General features: G+C 52.9%; 1 protein-coding gene across 5 annotated transcripts in view; it reads left to right on the forward strand.

Moving 5' to 3' along the window:
• Positions 1–22,671, forward strand: part of PCNX1 (pecanex 1) — a 189,466-nt gene that overhangs the window by 138,440 nt on the left and 28,355 nt on the right. For all 5 annotated transcript variants that reach the window (XM_075330244.1, XM_075330245.1, XM_075330246.1 and 2 more), the window contains one exon: positions 981–1,255. In XM_075330244.1, coding sequence (XP_075186359.1) covers positions 981–1,255 — 275 coding nt within the window. The remainder of the gene's footprint in view (positions 1–980; positions 1,256–22,671) is intronic.

The raw sequence follows: 22,671 nt of genomic DNA on the forward strand, positions 1-22,671 counted from the left end.
GAGCCGCAGGATGTAATATAGTTCTATACCTACTGGATGCAGGATGCGTTTTTTTCTCAGCGTGTCTCTATGAGCAGGACCATTGCTGGACTGCACTTCCATGTAGATGTAGAAGCATAATCCGATGTGCACTAAGCAAAGTAATGCTTTTTGTTTTTATAAGACGCACCCCAAATTTAGAGAGAGAAAAAAGGGGTCAGTCTTATAATTCGGTGGTGTCTTACTTGGGGTAAGGGGGGAAGGTGTGGTGGAGCGGGGTCACAGGAGGTGGAGTAGGGTGATGCAGCCGGTGTCCCAGATGCTCGCTGCGGGCAGTGGCGCTGCGAGGCAGAGAAAACATTCAGAAACGGTCGGCGGTGTGGGCTTCAAAGAAATGGCGCCCGGAGTATGCTCTTGTGCAGATTATCGGCTCAATGACCACTTGATAGTGCATCTGTGTGCAGATGAGATTTCTAGCCAAGAGCTCCATCTGGGCACACACGGACTCTGGGCGCCATATTTGAAGCCCGCACCGCCGACATCTTCAGGATGGCCCCTGCCTCACCGTCCGCAGCGAGCACCAGCATAGAGCAGTGCCTGCAGCATCACCCCTGCTTCCTGTGACCATTCTCCACCACCTCTTTCCCCCGGTAAGCTACATTTGGATTATAAGACACACCCTTCATTTTCCTCCCAATTTTTTCGGAGGAAAAGTGCGTCTTGTAATCCGAAAAGTAAGATTCTTATTTTACTATCGTGCTTACTCCACTGTCCTCTGCTAGAATACTTTTTTTAAATCTATTTAATTCATGGTACACTGCATAGCATTAAATAAATGAGTCATTTGTACTGTTAATGATTGTTGTACGTATACCCTCCTTCACTTGTAAAGCGCCATGGAATAAATGGCGCTATAATAATAAAGAATAATAATTTGTGCAATGCAACAAACACCTCTACCACTATGTCAATACTAAAATACAATTTTCCCTTTCTGCCAGGTAAACAAGGAATGTGTTCGTGGACTATGGGCCGGCCAGCAGCAGGAGCTAGTGTTTCTCCGTAATCGCAACCCAGAGAGAGGAAGCATCCAAAATGCTAAACAGGCTCTCAGGAACATGATCAACTCTTCTTGTGACCAGCCTATAGGATACCCCATCTACGTGTCCCCTCTAACGACCTCTTACTCTGACAGCCACGATCAGCTCAAGGAGATTGTCGGAGGACCTATAAGTGTGGCAAATATCAGGAATTTTATTGTGTCTACATGGCACAGGTAAAGGGAATCTCTTCTACGACTTAAAGATTATTCTGGAGAAACTATGTGCACTCCTGACGTGGCATGCTCTACATGCATTCCTCAGAAGTTAATGGTTCTCAAGCATTGTGCCATTCCTGTGATTCCTCCTTAGGCCTCTTGCACACGTCCGTGAAAATCACGCAAGTTTTTCACGGACGTGTCAAAGGTGCGTATTGTCTTCAGTGAGCCGGGTGTATGGCACACGTATGTTCTTTGTGTGTTATCCGTGATAACACACAGAGAACGGGTACTTTCTACTCACCTGTCTCTGGCTTCGCTGTCCGTGGTGCTGATCTTTGGTTTCCGGTTTTGCCGACTCCCCGCTGCTGCTGCTTCCGGCCGCAGTGAAGTGAATATGCAATGAGCATAATGAGCGGCGGCTGGAAGCAAGTGACAGCAGCGGCTGAGACAGCAGGGCTGGAGAAGGTGAGTAAAGTTTTTTGTTTTCTCTGACGCCTCATTGGGGGACACAGGACCATGGGTGTTATGCTGCCTATCCATAGTAGGACACTAAGTAGATGCAAAAAGCATTAGCTCCTCCTCTGCAGTATACACCCCCTGGCCGGGCCAGGCAACCCCAGTTTTAGCTTTGTGTCTGTAGGAGGCACATCCTTTCAGGGTTTTGTTATTTTTTGAGGGCGACGGTTTCCCTTAGGGACCGATGTCCCAATACCATCAACGGGCGGGAACGCGGAGTGTTGCCTCCACGTACCCCCTCCTGCGACGCTGGATCCTGGGCTGCTTTTTACTGAACGACGGGTCCCACAGACACCGATTTTCCAGAGCCCAGGGCAGAGGCACAATTCCTCAGCCCCTCTTTGCAGGCTCTGAGTTGATACATTGCACCTGTGTGGCCGGACACAGCAAGCTGACTCTATTTCCACTGCCTGGACTGATGAGTAAAAAGCTGTGGAGAAGAAGCGCAATAGGGTTTTACCCCAATAACACACGGGGTAGAGACAGGGAGCAGTACTACTCACCAAGTGAAGTTGTGAAAGTCACAACTACTATGCAGGCATGGAAAGTTTTGATCAAGGCAGCAGCAACCCAGACTGCAGATAACAGAGAACAATAGAGGAAAATAGGGTTTTTTTGAGCCGCGCCAATGATCACTTCTCAGGTATTCAGATTAATGGATCTTTATTTTGCACAGGTCTACGCGTTTCTGGAGTCTCAGCTCCCTTCCTCAGGACCATCAGGCATAAGAACACATCAAATCTGAAGCAGTGTTAAGGTGAGATCCCCCCTGACTGGTTTCCCAGACAAAGGGAGAAAGACAGTGCAGGGAAGGCTCCCAGGACTACTGAATTTACAGTCTTTTATTCCCACCATAGCTGCTGGAGGAGGGGGAGTCCCTTGCTGATTGCAGGGAATCCTGCAGAGATAATCTAACGGTGGCGGGGGGAGGGCTCCCAGGGCTCATAAACTCAGTGTTTATTCTCTCTAGCTGCGTGCTGGCTGGAGGAGGGGGGAGTCCCTTGCTGATCGCAGGGACTCCTGCAGAGATAATCTACTGGTAGCTGTGTGCTGACTCAGAAGCTCCCTTCCCGCTGTTTTTTACTACCGACAGCAGGGGGGCATACTGACTACTTCTTGGCGCTCTTTTAGCGCTAAGCCCCGCCCCCAATAAGCCCCGCCCCCCAGGAAAACGCGCGAAGATCTCCACAGAGACTCCTTCCTGAGGACGCAGGGCCATCGGCTGATTCTGGTGAGGTACACCGAAGCAAATACAATCCTTGCTTCCCACTGCTTCACTTGTAGCTCTGCATATCATTGCTCCCCCTCCTGGCATACTCCTATTAGGAACATGCAGAACTCTAAGGCTATGTGCGCACTAGGCGTTTTTTCACGCTGCGTTTTTATGTGCGTTTTTGTCTAAAAAACGCACCCGCGTCTAAAAAAACGCGGCAAAAACGCATGCGTTTTTGCCGCGATTTGGTGCGTTTTCTGCTGCGTTTTTGCTCACTGCGTTTTTAATCAGTGCACAATGCCATTAAAGATTGTTGATGAAAAAAAAAAAAAAAAAAAGGTCTGATGTCATTTCCTTCTTCAAAATGTTCATTGTATGCAGGAGAGCAGACAGCTGCAGAACTAGTGTATGCAGGAGAGCAGACAGCTGCAGAACTAGTGTATGCAGGAGAGCAGACAGCAGCTGCAGAACTACAAGTCTCAGCATCCTCCATTCACTAGTGTATGCAGGAGAGCAGACAGCAGCTGCAGAACTACAAGTCTCAGCATCCTCCATTCACTAGTGTATGCAGGAGAGCAGACAGCAGCTGCAGAACTACAAGTCTCAGCATCCTCCATTCACTAGTGTATGCAGGAGAGCAGACAGCAGCTGCAGAACTACAAGTCTCAGCATCCTCCATTCACTAGTGTATGCAGGAGAGCAGACAGCAGCTGCAGAACTACAAGTCTCAGCATCCTCCATCCAGGACTGTATGCAGTTTTTTGCCCAAAAAGAAAAAAAAAAATGACATGAGCTTCGCCATATTTTTGTATGCTAGCCGGGTACAGCAGGCAGGTACGGGCTGCCCCCAACCCCCAGCTGCCTATTTGTACCCGGCTGGGAACCAAAAATATAGAGAAGCCCTTTTTTTTTAATTATTTCATGAAATAATTAAAAAAAAAAATGACGTGGGCTTCGCCTAATTTTCTTTTTCGCTCCTAATTGGGAGACCCAGACAGTGGGTGTATAGCTACTGCCTCTGGAGGCCGCACAAAGAACTACACTTAAAAGTGTAAGGCCCCTCCCCTTCTGGCTATACACCCTCCCGTAGGAGTACGGATTCCTCAGTTTTAGCTTTGTGCGCAGGAGGTCAGACACGCACGCATAGCTCCATTGTTTTTAGTCAGCAGCAGCTGCTGACTATGTCGGATGGAAGAAAAGAGGGCCCATACAGGGCTCCCAGCATGCTCCCTTCTCACCCCACTGTATGTCGGAGGTGTTTGTAAGGTTGAGGTACCCATTGCGGGTACGGCGGCAGGAGCCCACATGCTGATTCCTTCCCCATCCCTTTTTACAGGGCTCTGGGTGAAGTGGGATTTACTGGTCTCCAGGCACTGAGACCGTGCTCCATCTACAGCCCCTGGAGAAGATGCTGGATGGAGCGGAGTACATCAGGGACATGGCCCTGCTTCCTCAAGGTACTCTGTGTCCCCGTGCATTTGGCGCTCACACCGCAGCATGCTGGGTGTTGTAGTGCGCCGGGGACATCAGCGCTGCGGCGCTTGTGCCATGGCCTCATTCAGCTTCGCTGAAGCAGGCACACTTCTGGGAATCGGTCGCGCCGGCCGCTGGGACTGCGGCGCGGCTGGCACTTGTGGTGCGCCGGGGACTTCAGCGCGGGCCGCGCTTTTACGGCGGCCGCGCTGATAACTCGAGTCCCCGGCTTTTGCGGCCTGCTTCCGTTCGTTCCCGCCCCCAGACCTGCCAGTCAGGAGAGGGGCGGGACGCTGGTCAGTGCATCAGCGCCGAGGGCTGGAGTCGTTTTTACATACTCCAGCCCTCACAATCGGCACAGAGGGGACACTGTTTCCCGCACTTTTGTTTAGGAACTCCCACGGACCGCCCCTCTCCACAGACGCCGGCAGCCATTCCTGCTGACACGCTGAGCTGCAGAGGGGAGCCGGGGAGACCCAGACAAGGAATTCTGCGCCTCTTACCCGCTATTCAGCGGGCGGTAAGCAGCCCTCAGGGCTCACCCCCTCTTGTGCCAGTAGTATTCTTAGTATTTTGTTTCTACAAATACTTTGTATTGCATAGCGCTGGTCGCCCTTTGGCTATAGACTCTCTCACATTGCAGAGAGCCAGCAGCATGTCGTTCGTAAAACGCAAGGGTGCCAAGGCACAGACATTATATGCTTCCTGCACCACATGTGGGACTTTTCTACCGGCAGGCTCCACGGACCCCCATTGTGGGCAGTGCTCGGCCCCTGCGGCGCTTGCACAGTCGGGACCTCTGCTGGACGTGACCCAGGGTGTACCACCTGTGAATGCTGTCCAGGTGACAGGAACTGAGTTTGCAGCTTTTGCTGACAGAATGTCTCTCACTATGTCACAAATTCTTGACACATTGCGAGCTAGGCCTGTACTTCAGGCCACGGACACTGTGCAATCATTGCCCCCTGGTCCCCCTCAGCTGAGTTACCTCCAAGCTCCGGGACGGGCACATACACCTCAGGGTGAAGACTCTGACTCGGACGATGGCCCCGGGCAGCCTAAGCGGGCTCGCTATGACGGGCCTTCACATTCATCTCAATGGTCAGGATCCCAGCGAGATGAATCTATGGGTGATGAGGCGGACGTAACTGATCAGGATTCTGATCCTGGGACCGCTCTCAATCTAGATACACCAGATGGTGACGCCATAGTTAATGATCTTATATTTAACATCAATAAGATGTTAAATATTTCCCCACCAGCTCCTCTTGTAGAGGAGTCGGCTTCGCAGCACGAGAGAATCCATTTCAGATACCCTAAGCGTACATTAAGCACTTTTCTGGACCACGCTGACTTTAGGGACGCAATCCAGAAACCCCACGCTTATCCTGAAAGGCGTTTTTCTAAACGGCTTAAAGATACACGCTATCCTTTTCCCCCTGAGGTGGTCAAGGGTTGGACCCAGTGTCCAAAAGTGGATCCTCCAATTTCCAGGCTTGCAGCTAGATCCTTGGTTGCAGTTGAAGATGGAGCGGCACTTAAAGATGCCACTGACAGGCAGATGGAGCTCTGGCTGAAATCCATCTATGAAGCGATTGGAGCGTCATTAGCGCCATCTTTTGCGGCCGTATGGGCACTCCAAGCTATCTCAGCCGGGCTTGCGCAAGTCGACTCAGTCACACGTGCATTTGCCCCGCAGGTAGCACCATTGACCTCGCAAATGGCGGCATTCGCGTCGTACGCGATTAATGCTGTTCTTGACGCTACAAGCCGCACGGCAGTGGCGTCAGCCAACTCCGTTGTTTTGCGTAGGGCCCTGTGGTTGAGACATTGGAAAGCAGATTCTCATTCCAAGAAGTGCTTAACCAATTTGCCTTTTTCTCGTGACCGATTGTTTGGAGAGCGTTTGGATGAAATCATCAAACACTCCAAGGGTAAGGACTCATCCTTACCGCAACACAGACAAAACAAACCCCAACAGAGGAAGGGTCAGTCTGGTTATCGGTCCTTTCGAGGACCGGGCAGGTCCCAATTCGCCTCGTCAAAAAAGACTCAAAAAGACCAGAGACGCTCAGATTCTTGGAGGTCTCAGTCACGCCCAAAAAGGACAGCCGGAGGAACCGTTGCCAAGACGGCGTCCTCCTGACTTGCAGTCTCCGATTCCCACACCCGCGGTCGGTGGGAGGCTTTCCCACTTTGGCGACATTTGGCTGTCACGCGTCAAAGACCGTTGGGTGAGGGATATTCTGTCTCACGGGTACAGGATAGAGTTCAGTTCTCGTCCGCCAACTCGTTTCTTCAGAACTTCTCCACCACCAGACCGAGCCGATGCTCTGTTGCAGGCGGTGGCCGCTCTAAAGGCGGAAGGAGTGGTGACCTCCGTCCCTCTTCAGGAACAAGGTCACGGTTTTTACTCCAATCTGTTTGTGGTCCCAAAAAAGGACGGATCGTATCGACCCGTCCTGGATCTAAAGTTGCTCAACAGACACGTAAAAGTCAGGAGGTTCCGGATGGAATCCCTACGCTCCGTCATAGCCTCAATGTCTCAAGGAGATTTTCTAGCATCAATAGATATCAAAGATGCGTATCTCCACGTGCCGATTGCACCAGAGCATCAGCGTTTACTACGCTTCGTCATACACGACGAACACCTGCAGTTCGTAGCGTTACCTTTCGGTCTGGCAACAGCCCCCCGGGTCTTCACCAAAGTCATGGCAGCAGTAGTAGCTGTTCTGCACTCGCAGGGTCACTCGGTCATCCCGTATCTAGACGACCTGCTTATAAAGGCACCCTCTCAAGAGGCATGCCAGCACAGTCTGAAGGTGGCACTAGACACTCTCCAGAGTTTCGGGTGGATTATCAACTTTCCAAAGTCTCATCTAACCCCGACCCAATCTCTGACTTATCTTGGCATGGAGTTTCATACTCTCTCAGCGATAGTGAAGCTTCCACTGGACAAGCAGTGCTCGCTACGGACTGGAGTGCAATCTCTCCTTCAGAGCCAGTCGCACTCACTGAGGCGCCTCATGCATTTCCTAGGAAAGATGGTAGCAGCAATGGAGGCAGTCCCGTTCGCGCAGTTTCATCTGCGCCCTCTACAATGGGACATTCTACGCCAATGGGATGGGAAATCGACGTCCCTCGACAGGACTGTCTCCCTCTCTCAGACTGCCAAGGACTCTCTGCGTTGGTGGCTTCTCCCCACCTCATTGTCACAGGGAAAGTCGTTCCTTCCCCCGTCCTGGGCAGTGGTCACGACGGATGCGAGCCTATCAGGGTGGGGAGCGGTGTTTCTCCACCACAGGGCTCAGGGGACGTGGACTCAGGAAGAGTCCACCCTGCAGATCAATGTTCTGGAAATCAGAGCAATCTATCTTGCCCTGCGAGCCTTCCAACAATGGCTGGAAGGCAAGCAGATTCGGATTCAGTCGGACAATTCCACGGCGGTGGCGTACATCAACCACCAAGGGGGAACACGCAGTCGCCAAGCTTTTCAAGAAGTCCAGCGGATTTTGACGTGGGTGGAAAGCAGAGCGTCCACCATATCCGCAGTTCACATCCCAGGCGTGGAAAACTGGGAAGCAGACTTTCTCAGTCGCCAGGGCATGGACGCAGGAGAATGGTCCCTTCACCCGGACGTGTTTCAGCAGATCTGTTGCCGCTGGGGGACGCCGGACGTCGATCTGATGGCGTCACGGCACAACAACAAGGTCCCAGTTTTCATGGCACGGTCTCACGATCACCGAGCACTGGCGGCAGACGCCTTGGTTCAGGATTGGTCGCAATTCCGACTCCCCTATGTGTTCCCACCTCTAGCATTGTTACCCAGAGTTCTCCGGAAAATCAAGTCCGACTGCCATCGAGCCATACTCGTCGCTCCAGATTGGCCAAGAAGGTCGTGGTACCCGGATCTGTGGCATCTCACGGTAGGCCAACCGTGGACACTACCAGACCGTCCAGATTTGCTGTCTCAAGGGCCGTTTTTCCATCTGAATTCTGCGGCCCTGAACCTGACTGTGTGGCCATTGAGTCCTGGATCCTAGCGGCCTCAGGTTTATCTCATGAAGTTGTTGCCACAATGAGACAGGCTAGAAAACCATCCTCAGCTAAGATCTATCACAGGACGTGGAAGATATTCTTAGCGTGGTGCTTGGCTCAAGGGTTTTCTCCCTGGCCATTTGCATTGCCAATTTTTCTTTCCTTCCTGCAGTCTGGGTTGGAAAAAGGTTTGTCGCTTAGCTCTCTTAAGGGTCAAGTCTCCGCGCTATCCGTATTCTTTCAGAAGCGCTTGGCACGGCTTTCTAAAGTACGCACGTTTCTCCAAGGAGTTTGTCATATCGTTCCTCCTTACAGACGGCCATTGGAACCCTGGGATCTGAACAAGGTTCTCATTGCTCTCCAGAAGCCGCCTTTCGAGCCTTTGAAAGAGGTTCCCCTTTCTCGGCTTTCACAAAAGGTAGTTTTTCTTGTGGCGGTCACGTCTCTTCGAAGAGTGTCCGAGCTAGCGGCGTTATCTTGCAAATCTCCCTTCCTGGTGTTTCACCAAGACAAGGTAGTACTGCGTCCAATTCCAGAGTTTTCTCCCAAGGTGGTTTCTTCCTTTCATCTCAATCAGGATATCACTTTGCCATCTTTGTGTCCGCATCCAGTTCACCAATTTGAAAAGGGTTTACATCTGTTGGACCTGGTGAGAGCACTCAGGATTTACATTTCTCGCACGGCGTCTCTACGCCGTTCTGATGCGCTCTTTGTCCTAGTCGCTGGTCAGCATAAGGGATCGCAAGCTTCCAAATCCACCCTGGCGCGGTGGATCAAGGAACCAATTCTTCACACATACCGTTCTGCTGGGCTTCCGATTCCATCTGGACTGAAGGCCCATTCTACCAGAGCCGTGGGTGCGTCCTGGGCATTGCGGCATCAGGCTACGGCTCAGCAAGTGTGCCAGGCGGCTACCTGGTCGAGTCTGCACACGTTTACCAAACACTATCAAGTGCATACCTACGCTTCGGCAGATGCCAGCCTAGGTAGACAGGTCCTTCAGGCGGCGGTGGCCCACCTGTAGGAAGAGGCTGTCTGACAGCCCGTTCATGTGGTATCTTTTTACCCACCCAGGGACTGCTTTTGGACGTCCCACTGTCTGGGTCTCCCAATTAGGAGCGAAAAAGAAGGGAATTTTGTTTACTTACCGTAAATTCCTTTTCTTCTAGCTCCAATTGGGAGACCCAGCACCCGCCCTATTTGTTCTTAGGGTTTCGTTTTTCGGGTGCACATGTTGTTCATGTTGTTTCTTAAGTTCTCCGATCTTGTTATCGGATTGAATTTGTTTTTGAAACTGTTATTGGCTTTCCTCCTTCTTGCTTTGGTACTAAAACTGAGGAATCCGTACTCCTACGGGAGGGTGTATAGCCAGAAGGGGAGGGGCCTTACACTTTTAAGTGTAGTTCTTTGTGCGGCCTCCAGAGGCAGTAGCTATACACCCACTGTCTGGGTCTCCCAATTGGAGCTAGAAGAAAAGGAATTTACGGTAAGTAAACAAAATTCCCTTCTTTGAGTCCAGCCGGGTACAACTAGGCAGCTGGGGATTGGAATCCACAGTGCAGGGTGCCCATGCTTTCTGGGCACCCCCACTGCGAATTGCAGTCCGCAGCCACCCCAGAAAATGGCGCTTTCATAGAAGCGCCATCTTCTGGCGCTGTATCCAACTCTTCCAGCTGCCCTGGTGACGGGTGGCTAGCTAGGTAATAATGGAGTTAGGGCTAGCTGTATATTATCAGCTAGCCCTAAGCCCGAAATTCATGGTGTCACGCCAATATTAGACATGGCCACCATGAATTTCTAGTAATGATAAAAAAAAAACACAACACAGAGAAAAATATTTTTATTAGAAATAAAACACAACACAATTAGTGACTCCATCTTTATTGAAATAAACCCCCCTCCGCAGTAATCCTGGGTCAGGGTCCCGCGCCGTCCAATCAGGATCCAATATCATCTGATCGGTTTGCTGGAAGGCAGAGCGATCAGATGATCTGTCAGGTTCAAGGATGTGAATCACATCACACATCAGCTGATTGTATAAAAGCCGGTTATACAATCAGCTGATGCATCAGTAGAAAAAAAAAAAAAAAAAAAACTACTCACTTATGTGCTGTGGTGATTACCGGCAGCTCCTGGAGCGATCGATTGGACAGGAGTCTGATCCTATACGATCGCTGCCGGAGCTGCCGGTAATCAGCTGATGAAGTCCCCTGACAGCAGGATCAGCTGATAGCCGGCCGGCGCGAAAAAGCCGGCGAGACTACGATCAGCTGATGCGTCAGGTGACTGCATCAGGTGATCAGCGCCAGGTCCTGCAAGCAAGGTCCTGCCCCGGGGAGACTGCACACAGCCAGAGCGGCGGGACCGGGAGGAGATGGGAGCGGGCATGGCACCGGGACCCTGCGGACAGGTGAGTATATGACATTTTTTTTTCTACTGTTCACTTTGGTTTTCGCCGCTGCCTCCACCTCCCGCCCAGACACGGAGCTGACATGCACAGGACGGGAGGTGGAAGCAGCGGTGACGGTACCGGGAGGATTCATGCTTCTGTGTTTACCAACAGAAGGAATCCTCTTCCTGTACACGTCACTTTACTGCCCACCCCTTGCGTGTATAGCTGCGTTTTTAGTCATAGAAACGCGGCTATATGCGTTTTTCATTGCGTTTTTAACATCTCATTGAATTCAATGAGTGAAAAACGCAGTGGAAAACGCAGAAATAATTGACATGCTGCGTTTTTGTGGTCACCACAAAAACGCAGCTAAAAAAAAACGCTGTGTGAGGACAGCACTTCTGAAAACCCATTGACATTGCTGGGGAAGCAATGTCACTGCGTTTTCAGCACAAAAACGCGGTAAAAAACGCCGCTAAAAACGCGGCAAAAACGCCTAGTGCGCACATAGCCTAAGGGTACTAAAAGTGCTAAGGCTCACATAGTCTATTATTCAGCCTGCACTGCCTGCCACGCTGAGCTACCACGTAAACACACCTCTTCTCTCTGTGAGTCCTGTGCCCCTATAGCCCCCCAAGACTCCCCCGCCGCAACCGTCAGCCCAGAGCCTAGGGCTCCCAGCCCACCGGAATGGGCACAGTTTCTGTCCCAATCCGTGGAAAAACTGTCACAGAATCTGGTGCTGGCTATGCAATATCGTCCTCCACACCCTTCTGGGCCCCTGGACGGAACGCAGCCTGAGGATACCCCTATGGAGGATTCTTCTGAGGTAATCCGGGCCCATGCTTCACCGGTTGCAGGGATCCGAAAAAGAGCACACGGCCGGGTGTCTCCAGCACTCTCTCATGGCCCCCATGGCTCTCCCTCGGGAGCACACAGGACAGGCTCTCCCACACGCTTCACGGCTTCTGAAGAGCTGGAGGAGGGAGAACGCTGTTTGTACTAGGATGATTCCTTGGTTTTACCTTCCCCAGATGATCAAACTGCAATAGACTCCCTTATAGGAGCAATCAACCAAACTCTGCATGTGGAGGATCCCCCATCCACTACCACTGACCATGTGGTCGCCTTTAAGAGGGCAAGGAAACCCTAAAAGGTTTTCGTTGATCACCCAGAGTTTCAGGATATCCTCACAAAGCAAAGGGAGAAGCCTGACAGGCGCTTCGGTAACTGTAAACTCATGGAGTCCTGGTAGCCTTTTGCCTCACCTGCCCCTAAGGGCTGGGCCGATCCGCCCTCGGTCGACCCCCCCCCGGTCTCCTGCCTTGCCACAAAAATGCTCCTGTCTTTACCCGATGGTTCCTCCATCAAGGACCCGACAGACAGACAGGTGGAGCACCTCGCCCGCTCTGCCTTTGAGGCTGCGGGTTCCTCCCTCCCGCCCTCCTTTGCCTCTGTGTGGGTCGCAAAGGCGATCTCGGTCTGGGCAGAATCCCTTAACACGTCGCTTGAGGAATCATACCGTCATACCCTCATACCGTCACAGAGGTAACAGCTCAAATTGCCGCTGCGGCGGAGTACCTCATGCAGGCCTCCATTGATGCTGCTACCTGCGCAGCTTTTGCCGCCTCAAATACCATAGCCATCCGTAGAGCTCTCTGGCTCAGACAATGGCGAGCAGACTCTGCCTCCAAGAAGTCTCTCACGGGCCTTCCCTTTTTTCCAGACCGATTGTTTGGCGAACGTCTGGACAAGCTCATTTCTGACGCCACGGGAGGAAAAAGTAGCTCCCTTCCCCAGCTGAAGCCCACGACGACCTTCACCAGACGTCCACAGTCCTCGTTCCGCTCCTTACGGAACTCATTTTGTTGGTCGACATCCCGCGCTGTCCCCGCCACTAGCCGCGGACTACGCAGGGACCGATCACCTCAGCTCTCACCGAAACCCACTTCGTCATGGCAGCCTAGACCGAAACAGTCCAGGACTAGGGAGACTCGTCCACGACGTTTTCCCCCCTCATGACTCCTTTGGCGCCCCGGAAGACACACTCATTGTAGGTCGACTGCGGTTTTTTCAACACATCTGGGCTGCCGCCTCAGATGACAAATGGGTGCTAGACCTTGTGTCTTCCGGTTACCACATAGAATTTCGGACCCGACCGCCAAGTCGGTTCCTTTTCTCAAACCCCCCAAAGACTCGAAAACGACGCAAGGCCTTTTTCTCAGCAATCCACTCGCTGCAAACAGCAGGAGTGATAATACCCGTCCCGGACAACGAGAAGTTCAGGGGTTTTTATTCCAACCTCTTTGTGGTCCCCAAAAAGGATTGGTCAGTTCGACCCATCCTGGACCTCAAACACCTGAACAAACATGTGCACGTACGGATATTCAGAATGGAGTCCCTAGGGTCCATTATTGCATCCATGGTCGAAGGGGAATTCCTCGCCTCCATAGTCATCAAGGACGCGTACCTGCACATACCCATCGCCCCAGATCACCAAAAGTTCCACCGCTTCGCAGTTCAGGACTCCCACTTTCAATTCGTAGCTCTACCCTTTGGCCTTGCCACCGCACCAAGGGTCTTCACCAAAGTCATGGCGGCCGCCATGAGCGTCCTTCACGCCAGGGGAGTACTCGTTCTCCCTTACTTGGACGACCTCCTCATCAAGGCCCCCTCCTTCCGCGACTGCTCAACCAGCGTACAGATCACTGTGGACACACTATCCCGCTTAGGGTGGCTAGTGAATCTAGACAAATCATCCCCGATCCCATCACGAGCCATCACCTTCCTGGGCATGTCCCTGGACACCCGTCGGGGCTTGATCTACCTCCCCCTGGACAAGGCGATCGCTCTTCAACGAGCGGTACGCTGCCTTCTACGTCCTCAGTCTTGCTCCATTCGATTCAGCATGAAGGTACTCGGCAGGATGGTGGCGGCTATGGAAGCAGTACCCTTTGCTCAACTGGACCTCCGCCCACTGCAGCTAGTCCTTCTAGCGGCCTGGGACAAGAGCCCCTTCTCCCTGGACAGACATCTTCACCTGACTCCTTCAGTCAGGTACGCACTCCGCTGGTGGCTTCGGTCCTCATCCTTATCGAAGGGGAGAGCTTTTCTCCCAGTGAACTGGCTGGTCCTGACCACGGACGCCAGCCTCCTAGGCTGGGGAGCAGTGTACCGGCACCACACTGCTCAAGGACGTTGGACGGCCCAGGAGTCTTCCCTACCCATAAACATCCTGGAACTCCGCGCGATCTTCCTCGCGCTCAGGGCGTTCTGCCCCCTGCTAGCGGGTCGTCATACTCGAGTCCAATCGGACAATGCGACAGCTGTAGCCTATATCAATCGGCAGGGGGGCACCCGCAGCAAAGCGGCTTATCTCGAGGCCCACAAGATCCTCAGCTGGGCCGAATCGACGGGGTCAGTGAGATCAGCGGTAAACATACCGGGGGTAGAGAACTGGGCAGCAGACTTTCTAATTCGCCAAGGCCTGGCCGCCGGAGAATGGTCTCTCCACCCAGATGTTTCTACACATCTGCACTCGCTGGGACACACCAGACGTGGACCTAATGGCCTCAAGGTTGAATGCAAAGGTACCCGCGTTCATAGCCAGGTCACGCGACCCGCAGTCCATCGGCGCGGATGCTCTAGTCTGCTCCTGGCACCACTTCCGCCTGCCTTACATATTTCCACTTCTACCCCTGCTGCCGCGGGTAATCAGGAAGATCAAGGCAGAAGCAGTCCCGGTGATACTGATTGCACCGGACTGGCCCAGGCGCGCCTGGTACGCCGAATTAGTACAAATGCTCACAGACGTACCGTGGCGCCTTCCAGACATCCCAGACTTGCTGACCCAAGGGCCCATTTCCCATCAGAACTCCAGAGCCCTGAAGCTGACGGCATGGCCATTGAGATCTGGGTATTAACAAGAGCGGGATTCTCCCCCGCGGTTATTTCGACCATGATCAGCGCCCGAAAGCCTGCTTCATCCCGCATTTACCACCGTACGTGGAAAATTTTCCTTTCATGGTGCAGGGAAACTAACGTGCAGCCTATGCCTCTGGCCATCCCCAGAATTCTCGACTTTCTACAGTCTGGCTTGCAAGCGGGTTTGGCTCTCAGTTCCCTTAAAGGGCAGATCTCAGCGCTCTCAATCTTCTTCCAATGCCGCCTGGCTCAAAAACCGCAAGTCAAGACCTTCCTCCAGGGCGTTTCCCATCTAGTTCCCCCGTACAAACGGCCGCTGGACCCATGGGACCTCAATCTTGTTCTGGACGGTCTCCAGAGGTCTCCCTTTGAACCTCTCAAGGAATCCTCCCTTGCTCTTCTGTCCTGGAAGGTAACATTCCTGGTGGCAATTACGTCCATCAGACGGGTTTCGGAGCTGGCAGCACTCTTGCCGCGAACCTTTTCTGATCTTTCACCAGGACAAGATGGTTCTGCGCCCCCTTCCGGATTTTCTTCCAAAGGTTCCTACCCCGTTTCATTTGAACGAGGACATTGTTCTGCCTTCCTTTTGTCCACACCCAGTTCATAGGGTGGAAAGGTCTCTGCATTCGTTAGACCTCATCAGAGCTCTCAGATATTACATATCCAGAACAGCCCCCTTTAGGAAAACGGACTCTTTCTTTGTCGCTCCATTGGGAGACCCAGACAATTGGGTGTATAGCTATGCCTCCGGAGGCCACACAAAGTATTACACTAAAAGTGTAAAGCCCCTCCCCTTCTGCCTATACACCCCCCGTGCTCACGGGCTCCTCAGTTTTTATGCTTTGTGCGAAGGAGGCAGACATCCACGCATAGCTCCACAGCTTGGTCGGCAGCAGCTGCTGACCAGGTCGGATGGAAGAAAAGAGGGCCCATAACAGGGCCCCCAGCATGCTCCCTTCTCACCCCACTTTGTCGGCGGTGTTGTTAAGGTTGAGGTACCCATTGCGGGTACACAGGCAGGAGCCACATGCTGTTTTCCTTCCCCATCCCTTAGGGCTCTGGGTGAAGTGGGATCCAGGATCGGTCTCCAGGCACATGAGACCGTACTCCCTCCGCAGCCCCTGGGAATCTGCAGGATAGGAGCTGAGTATCGTCAGGGACAAGGCCCTGCTACTATGAGGTACTCTGTGTCCCCGTGGGGACCGCGCATGGAGCGCTTGTGCCAGACACTTTCCAGCACGGCTGGGTGTGTTAGTGCGCCAGACATGCAGCGCCTGGGCCAGACACTTTCCAGCACTGCTGGATGTGTTAGTGCGCCGGACATGGAGCGCTTGTGCCAGACACTTTCCAGCACTGCTGGGTGTGTTAGTGCGCCGGACATGGAGCGCTTGTGCCAGACACTTTCCAGCACGGCTGGGTGTGTTAGTGCGCCGGACATGGAGCCCTTGTGCCAGACACTTTCCAGCACTGCTGGGTGTGTTTGTGCGCCGGGGGACTACCGCGCGGCCGCGCTTATTGCCGACCGCGCTTATACTTTAGTCCCCGGCTTCTGCGGCCTAGTGTCGTTTATTCCCGCCCACAGGCCTGCCAGTCAGGGAAGGGGCGGGACACTGCACGGATCGTCAGCGGAGGGCTGGAGCATACATTAGTATCCTCCTCCCCCCTCACTCAGTACAGTGGGGCACTGGATTCCCGCACTTTTCTTGGGCACGCCCACGATCTCCTCCTCCCCACAGAACGCCGGCAGCCATTCCTGTCAGCGATTCAGACGCTGGAGAGGAGAGACAACACAGGGAGACCCAGGCAGGGAATCCGGTGACCACACAACTGCTTTGAGCGGTCGGTAAGCAGCACCTATGGTGCTGGCCCCACTGAGTACCGAAGTGTATATATATATATATATAGGCTTATAGGCTATACATTGCACTGTGCGGTCGCTCTGTTGATTTTTGGCTATATACCCTCCTGGTTGTTCTCAGAGGAGACAACATGTCATCTGCAAAAAGCAAGGGTGCCAAAGCACAGGCGTACTTTGCAATTTGTACCTCATGTACAGCTGTACTACCGGCATGTTCCACTGACCCTCATTGTGTGCAATGCTCGGCCCCTGTGGCACTTACTCAGCCGGAGCCTCTGCGACTGGTGGCCCAGGTGGATCCACCTGCTACCACTGTCCAGGTGACAGGGACGGAGTTTGCAGCCTTTGCTGACAAACTTTCTGAGACTATGGATAAATGGTCTGCTAAAATACTGGAAGCATTGCAGTCCAGACCGGTGATTCAGGCCCCGGGCTCTATCCAATCCTTGACCCCGGGTCCCCCTCAATTGGAACAGCAAAGTGCCCCTGGGGTGACCCATGTGTCCTGGGGTGAGGTCTCTGACACGGACCGCAGTCCCAGGCCGACCAAGCGGGGTCGCTGGGAAAATCCCTCCACCTCATCACACTGTTCAGGGTCCCTGCAGGGGGACTCTCTGGAGGATGAAGCGGAGGTATCAGATCAGGATTCTGATCCTGAAGCCGCTCTCAACCTAGATACGCCTGAAGGTGACGCAGTAGTGAATGACCTTATAGCGACCATCAATCAGGTGTTGGATATTTCTCCCCCAGCTCCTACAGTTGAGGAGTCTGCTTCTCAGGAGAAATTCCGTTTCAGGTTTCCAAAGCGTACATTAAATATGTTTCTGGATCACTCTGACTTCAGAGAGGCAATCCAGAAAAACCGAGACTGTCCAGACAAGCGTTTTTCCAAGCGTCTTAAGGACACACGTTATCCCTTCCCCCCCGAGGTTGTCAAGGGCTGGACTCGGTGTCCTAAGGTGGATCCTCCAATCTCCAGACTGGCGGCTAGATCCATAGTTGCAGTGGAAGATGGGGCTTCACTCAAAGATGCCACTGACAGACAGATGGAACTATGGTTGAAATCCATCTATGAAGCTATAGGCGCGTCTTTTGCCCCAGCATTCGCTGCCGTATGGGCACTCCAAGCTATCTCAGCTTGTCAGGCGCAGATTAATGCAGTAACACGTACATCTGCCCCGCAAGTGGTGTCCTTAACCAATCAGGCGTCGGCGTTTGCGTCCTACGCCATTAATGCTATCCTGGACTCTGCGAGCCGTACGGCGGTGGCATCCGCCAACTCGGTGGTACTCCGCAGGGCCATGTGGCTACGTGAATGGAAGGCAGACTCTGCTTCCAAAAAGTTCTTAATCGGTTTGCCATTGGCTGGCGACCGCTTGTTTGGTGAGCGATTGGATGAAATCATTAAACAATCCAAGGGAAAGGATTCATCCTTACCCCAGTCCAAACCAAACAGACCTCAACCACGGAAGGTACAATCGAGTTTTCGGTCCTTTCGGACCGCGGGCTGATCTCAATTTTCCTCGCCCAAAAGGCCTCAGAAAGATCAGAGGAACTCCGATGCATGGCGGTCTAAGTCACGTCCTAAGAAGACCGCCGGAGGAACCGCTCCCAAAGCGGCCTCCGCATGACTTTCGGCCTCCTCAAACCGCATCCTCGGTCGGTGGCAGGCTCTCCCGCTTTTGCGACGCCTGGCTGCCACAAGTAAAAGACCGATGGGTGAGAGACATTCTATCTCACGGTTACAGGATAGAGTTCAACTCTCGTCCTCCGACTCGTTTCTTCAGAACATCTCCACCCCCCGACAGAGCCGAGGCTCTTATGCAGGCGGTGGGCACCCTGAAGGAGGAAGGAGTGGTGATCCCGGTTCCTCTTCAGCAACGGGGTCACGGTTTTTACTCCAACTTGTTCGTGGTGCCAAAAAAGGACGGATCCTTCCGTCCCGTTCTGGACCTAAAGCTGCTCAACAAGCATGTGAAAACCAGGCGGTTCCGGATGGAATCGCTCCGCTCCGTCATCGCCTCAATGTCCCAAGGAGATTTCCTGGCATCAATAGACATCAAAGATGCTTATCTCCACGTTCCGATTGCACCAGAGCATCAGCGCTTCCTGCGCTTCGCCATAGGGGACGAACACCTTCAGTTCGTGGCACTACCTTTTGGCCTGGCAACAGCCCCACGGGTCTTCACCAAGGTCATGGCAACAGTGGTAGCAATCCTACACTCTCAGGGACACTCGGTGATCCCTTACTTAGACGATCTACTTGTCAAGGCACCCTCTCAAGGGGCATGCCAACACAGCCTGAACATTGCTCTGGAAACTCTCCAGAGTTTCGGGTGGATCATCAATTTTCCAAAGTCAAATCTGACACCGGCCCAATCACTGACATATCTTGGCATGGAGTTTCATACTCTCTCAGCGATAGTGAAGCTTCCGCTGACCAAACAGCGTTCACTACAAACAGGGGTGCAATCTCTCCTTCATGGTCAGTCACACCCTCTGAGGCGCCTCATGCACTTCCTAGGGAAGATGGTGGCAGCAATGGAGGCAGTTCCTTTTGCGCAGTTTCATCTGCGCCCACTTCAATGGGACATTCTCCGCAAATGGGACAGGAAGTCGACGTCCCTTGACAGGAACGTCTCCCTTTCTCGGGCAGCCAAAGCTTCCCTTCAGTGGTGGCTTCTTCCCACTTCTCTGTCGGAGGGGAAATCCTTCCTGCCCCCATCCTGGGCTGTGGTCACGACGGACGCGAGCCTGTCAGGGTGGGGAGCGGTCTTTCTCCACCACAGGGCTCAGGGGACTTGGACTCAGACAGAGTCCTCCCTTCAGATCAATGTTCTGGAGATAAGGGCAGTGTATCTTGCCCTAAAAGCGTTCCAGCCGTGGCTGGAAGGCAAACAGATCCGAATTCAGTCGGACAACTCCACAGAGGTGGCATACATCAACCACCAAGGCGGGACACGCAGTCGGCAAGCCTTCCAGGAAGTTCGGCGGATTCTGCTGTGGGTGGAAGCCACAGCCTCGACCATATCCGCAGTTCACATCCCGGGCGTAGACAACTGGGAAGCAGACTTTCTCAGTCGCCAGGGCATGGATGCAGGGGAATGGTCCCTTCACCCGGACGTGTTTCAGGAGATCTGTTGCCGCTGGGGCATGCCGGATGTCGACCTAATGGCGTCCCGGCACAACAACAAGGTCCCGACGTTCATGGCACGGTCTCAAGATCACAGAGCTCTGGCGGCAGACGCCTTAGTTCAGGATTGGTCGCAGTTTCAACTCCCTTATGTGTTTCCTCCTCTGGCACTGTTGCCCAGAGTGTTACGCAAGATCAGGGCCGACTGCCGCCGCGCCATCCTCGTCGCTCCAGACTGGCCGAGGAGGTCGTGGTACCCGGATCTGTGGCATCTCACGGTCGGTCAACCGTGGGTACTACCAGACCGACCAGACTTGCTGTCTCAAGGGCCGTTTTTCCATCTGAATTCTGCGGCCCTGAACCTGACTGTGTGGCCATTGAGTCCTGGATCCTAGCGTCTTCAGGATTATCTCAAGAGGTCATTGCCACCATGAGACAGGCTAGGAAACCAACGTCCGCCAAGATCTACCACAGGACGTGGAAAATATTCCTGTCGTGGTGCTCTGCTCAAGGTGTTTCTCCCTGGCCGTTTACCTTGCCCACTTTTCTGTCCTTCCTTCAATCCGGATTAGAAAAGGGTTTGTCACTAGGCTCCCTTAAGGGACAAGTCTCTGCGCTCTCTGTCTTTTTTCAGAAGCGCCTAGCCAGACTTCCACAGGTTCGCACGTTCCTGCAGGGGGTTTGTCACATCGTACCTCCTTACAAGCGTCCGTTAGAACCCTGGGATCTGAACAGGGTGCTGATGGTTCTTCAGAAACCACCGTTCGAGCCAATGAGGGATATCTCTCTCTCACGCCTTTCGCAGAAAGTGGTTTTCCTAGTAGCAGTCACTTCGCTTCGGAGAGTGTCTGAGCTAGCAGCGCTGTCATGCAAAGCCCCCTTCCTGGTGTTTCACCAGGACAAGGTGGTGCTGCGTCCGGTTCCGGAATTTCTCCCTAAGGTGGTATCCCCCTTTCATCTCAATCAGGATATCTCCTTACCCTCTTTTTGTCCTCATCTAGTTCACCAATGTGAAAAGGATTTGCACTTGTTAGATCTGGTGAGAGCACTCAGATTCTACATTTCTCGTACGGCGCCCCTGCGCCGCTCGGATGCACTCTTTGTCCTTGTCGCTGGCCAGCGTAAAGGGACACAAGCTTCCAAGTCAACCCTGGCTCGGTGGATCAAGGAACCAATTCTCGAGGCTTATCGTTCCTCCGGGCTTCCGGTTCCCTCTGGGCTGAAGGCCCATTCTACCAGGGCCGTGGGAGCGTCCTGGGCTTTGCGGCACCAGGCTACGGCTCAGCAGGTGTGTCAGGCGGCTACCTGGTCGAGCCTGCACACTTTCACGAAACACTATCAGGTGCTAGGTAGGCTAGTCCTTCAGGCGGCGGTTGCCCACCTGTAGGACGGAGCCGGTTACGGCTCTATTATGAGGTATTATATACCCACCCAGGGACTGCTTTTGGACGTCCCAATTGACTGGGTCTCCCAATGGAGCGACAAAGAAGAAGGGAATTTTGTTTACTTACCGTAAATTCCTTTTCTTCTAGCTCCAATTGGGAGACCCAGCACCCGCCCCTGTTTTTTGTGTACACATGTTGTTCATGTTGAATGGTTTCAGTTCTCCGATATTTCTTCGGATTGAAGTTACTTTAAACCAATTATAATTTTTTCCTCCTTCTTGCTTTTGCACCAAAACTGAGGAGCCCGTGAGCACGGGGGGTGTATAGGCAGAAGGGGAGGGGCTTTACACTTTTAGTGTAATACTTTGTGTGGCCTCCTGAGGCATAGCTATACACCCAATTGTCTGGGTCTCCCAATTGGAGCTAGAAGAAAAGGAATTTACGGTAAGTAAACAAAATTCCCTTCTTGTTCGTCATTCCTGAGGGGCCTAAGAACGGACAGGCAGCTTCAAAGGCGACTCTGGCTCGCTGGATTCGCTCTGCGATCCAGGAAGTCTACCGCTTGCAACTCAAGCCCATTCCTAGTGGGCTGCGGGCTCATTCCACGCGAGCAGTTGGCGCTTCGTGGGCCATTCGGCATCAGGCTTCAGTGGAACAGGTGTGTAAGGCTGCGACCTGGTCTAGCCTACATACGTTTTCAAAGCATTACAGAGTCCATACCCAGGTTTCAGCTGAGGCAAATCTGGGTAGGAAAATTCTGCAAACGGCAGTAGAGCACCTCTCTCAGTAGGTGCTCCAGGCTGTCTGGGACTGGTTCCTAGTCCTTGGGTTGCGTTATCTTGTTTTTTACTTTTCCCACCCATGGACTGCTTTAGGACGTCCCATGGTCCTGTGTCCCCCAAAAAAGGCGTCAGAGAAAAACGGATTTTTGTGTACTCACCGTAAAATCGTTTTCTCTTAGCCATCATTGGGGGGGACAAGGCACCCACCCTGTTGCCCTGTTGGACCTTGCTTCTCTCAGTACCTTATTTGGTTATGACTCTTCTTTTCTCATGTTCCTCTGTTGAGAAGTTTTTACTGGTTTTTCTCCTACTGCTTGTGTACTAAAACTAAGGTTGCCTGGCCCGGCCCGGCCCGGCCAGGGGGTGTCTACTGCAGAGGAGGAGCTATGCTTTTGCATCTACTTAGTGTCCTCCTATGGATAGGCAGCATAACACACATGGTCCTGTGTCCCCCAATGATGGCTAAGAGAAAACGATTTTACGGTGAGTACACAAAAATCCGTTGTTTTTTTTTCTCGCAGACATGTTTTCTCCGCTGCGTGTCACACGGAACACATCCGTGTGGTCCGTTTGCGTTCCGTGCGACACCCGTGATGCCGGAGAGAAAACAGACATGTCTACTTGTGGAGCACAACCCATTGATTCTAATGGGTCTACGTGTGCCCGTGTCTCCGGTACGTGAGGAAATGGAAAAAAACACGTACCGGAGACACA

The sequence above is a fragment of the Anomaloglossus baeobatrachus genome, chromosome 12 (assembly GCF_048569485.1).
Source record: "Anomaloglossus baeobatrachus isolate aAnoBae1 chromosome 12, aAnoBae1.hap1, whole genome shotgun sequence".
Lineage (NCBI taxonomy): Eukaryota > Metazoa > Chordata > Amphibia > Anura > Aromobatidae > Anomaloglossus > Anomaloglossus baeobatrachus.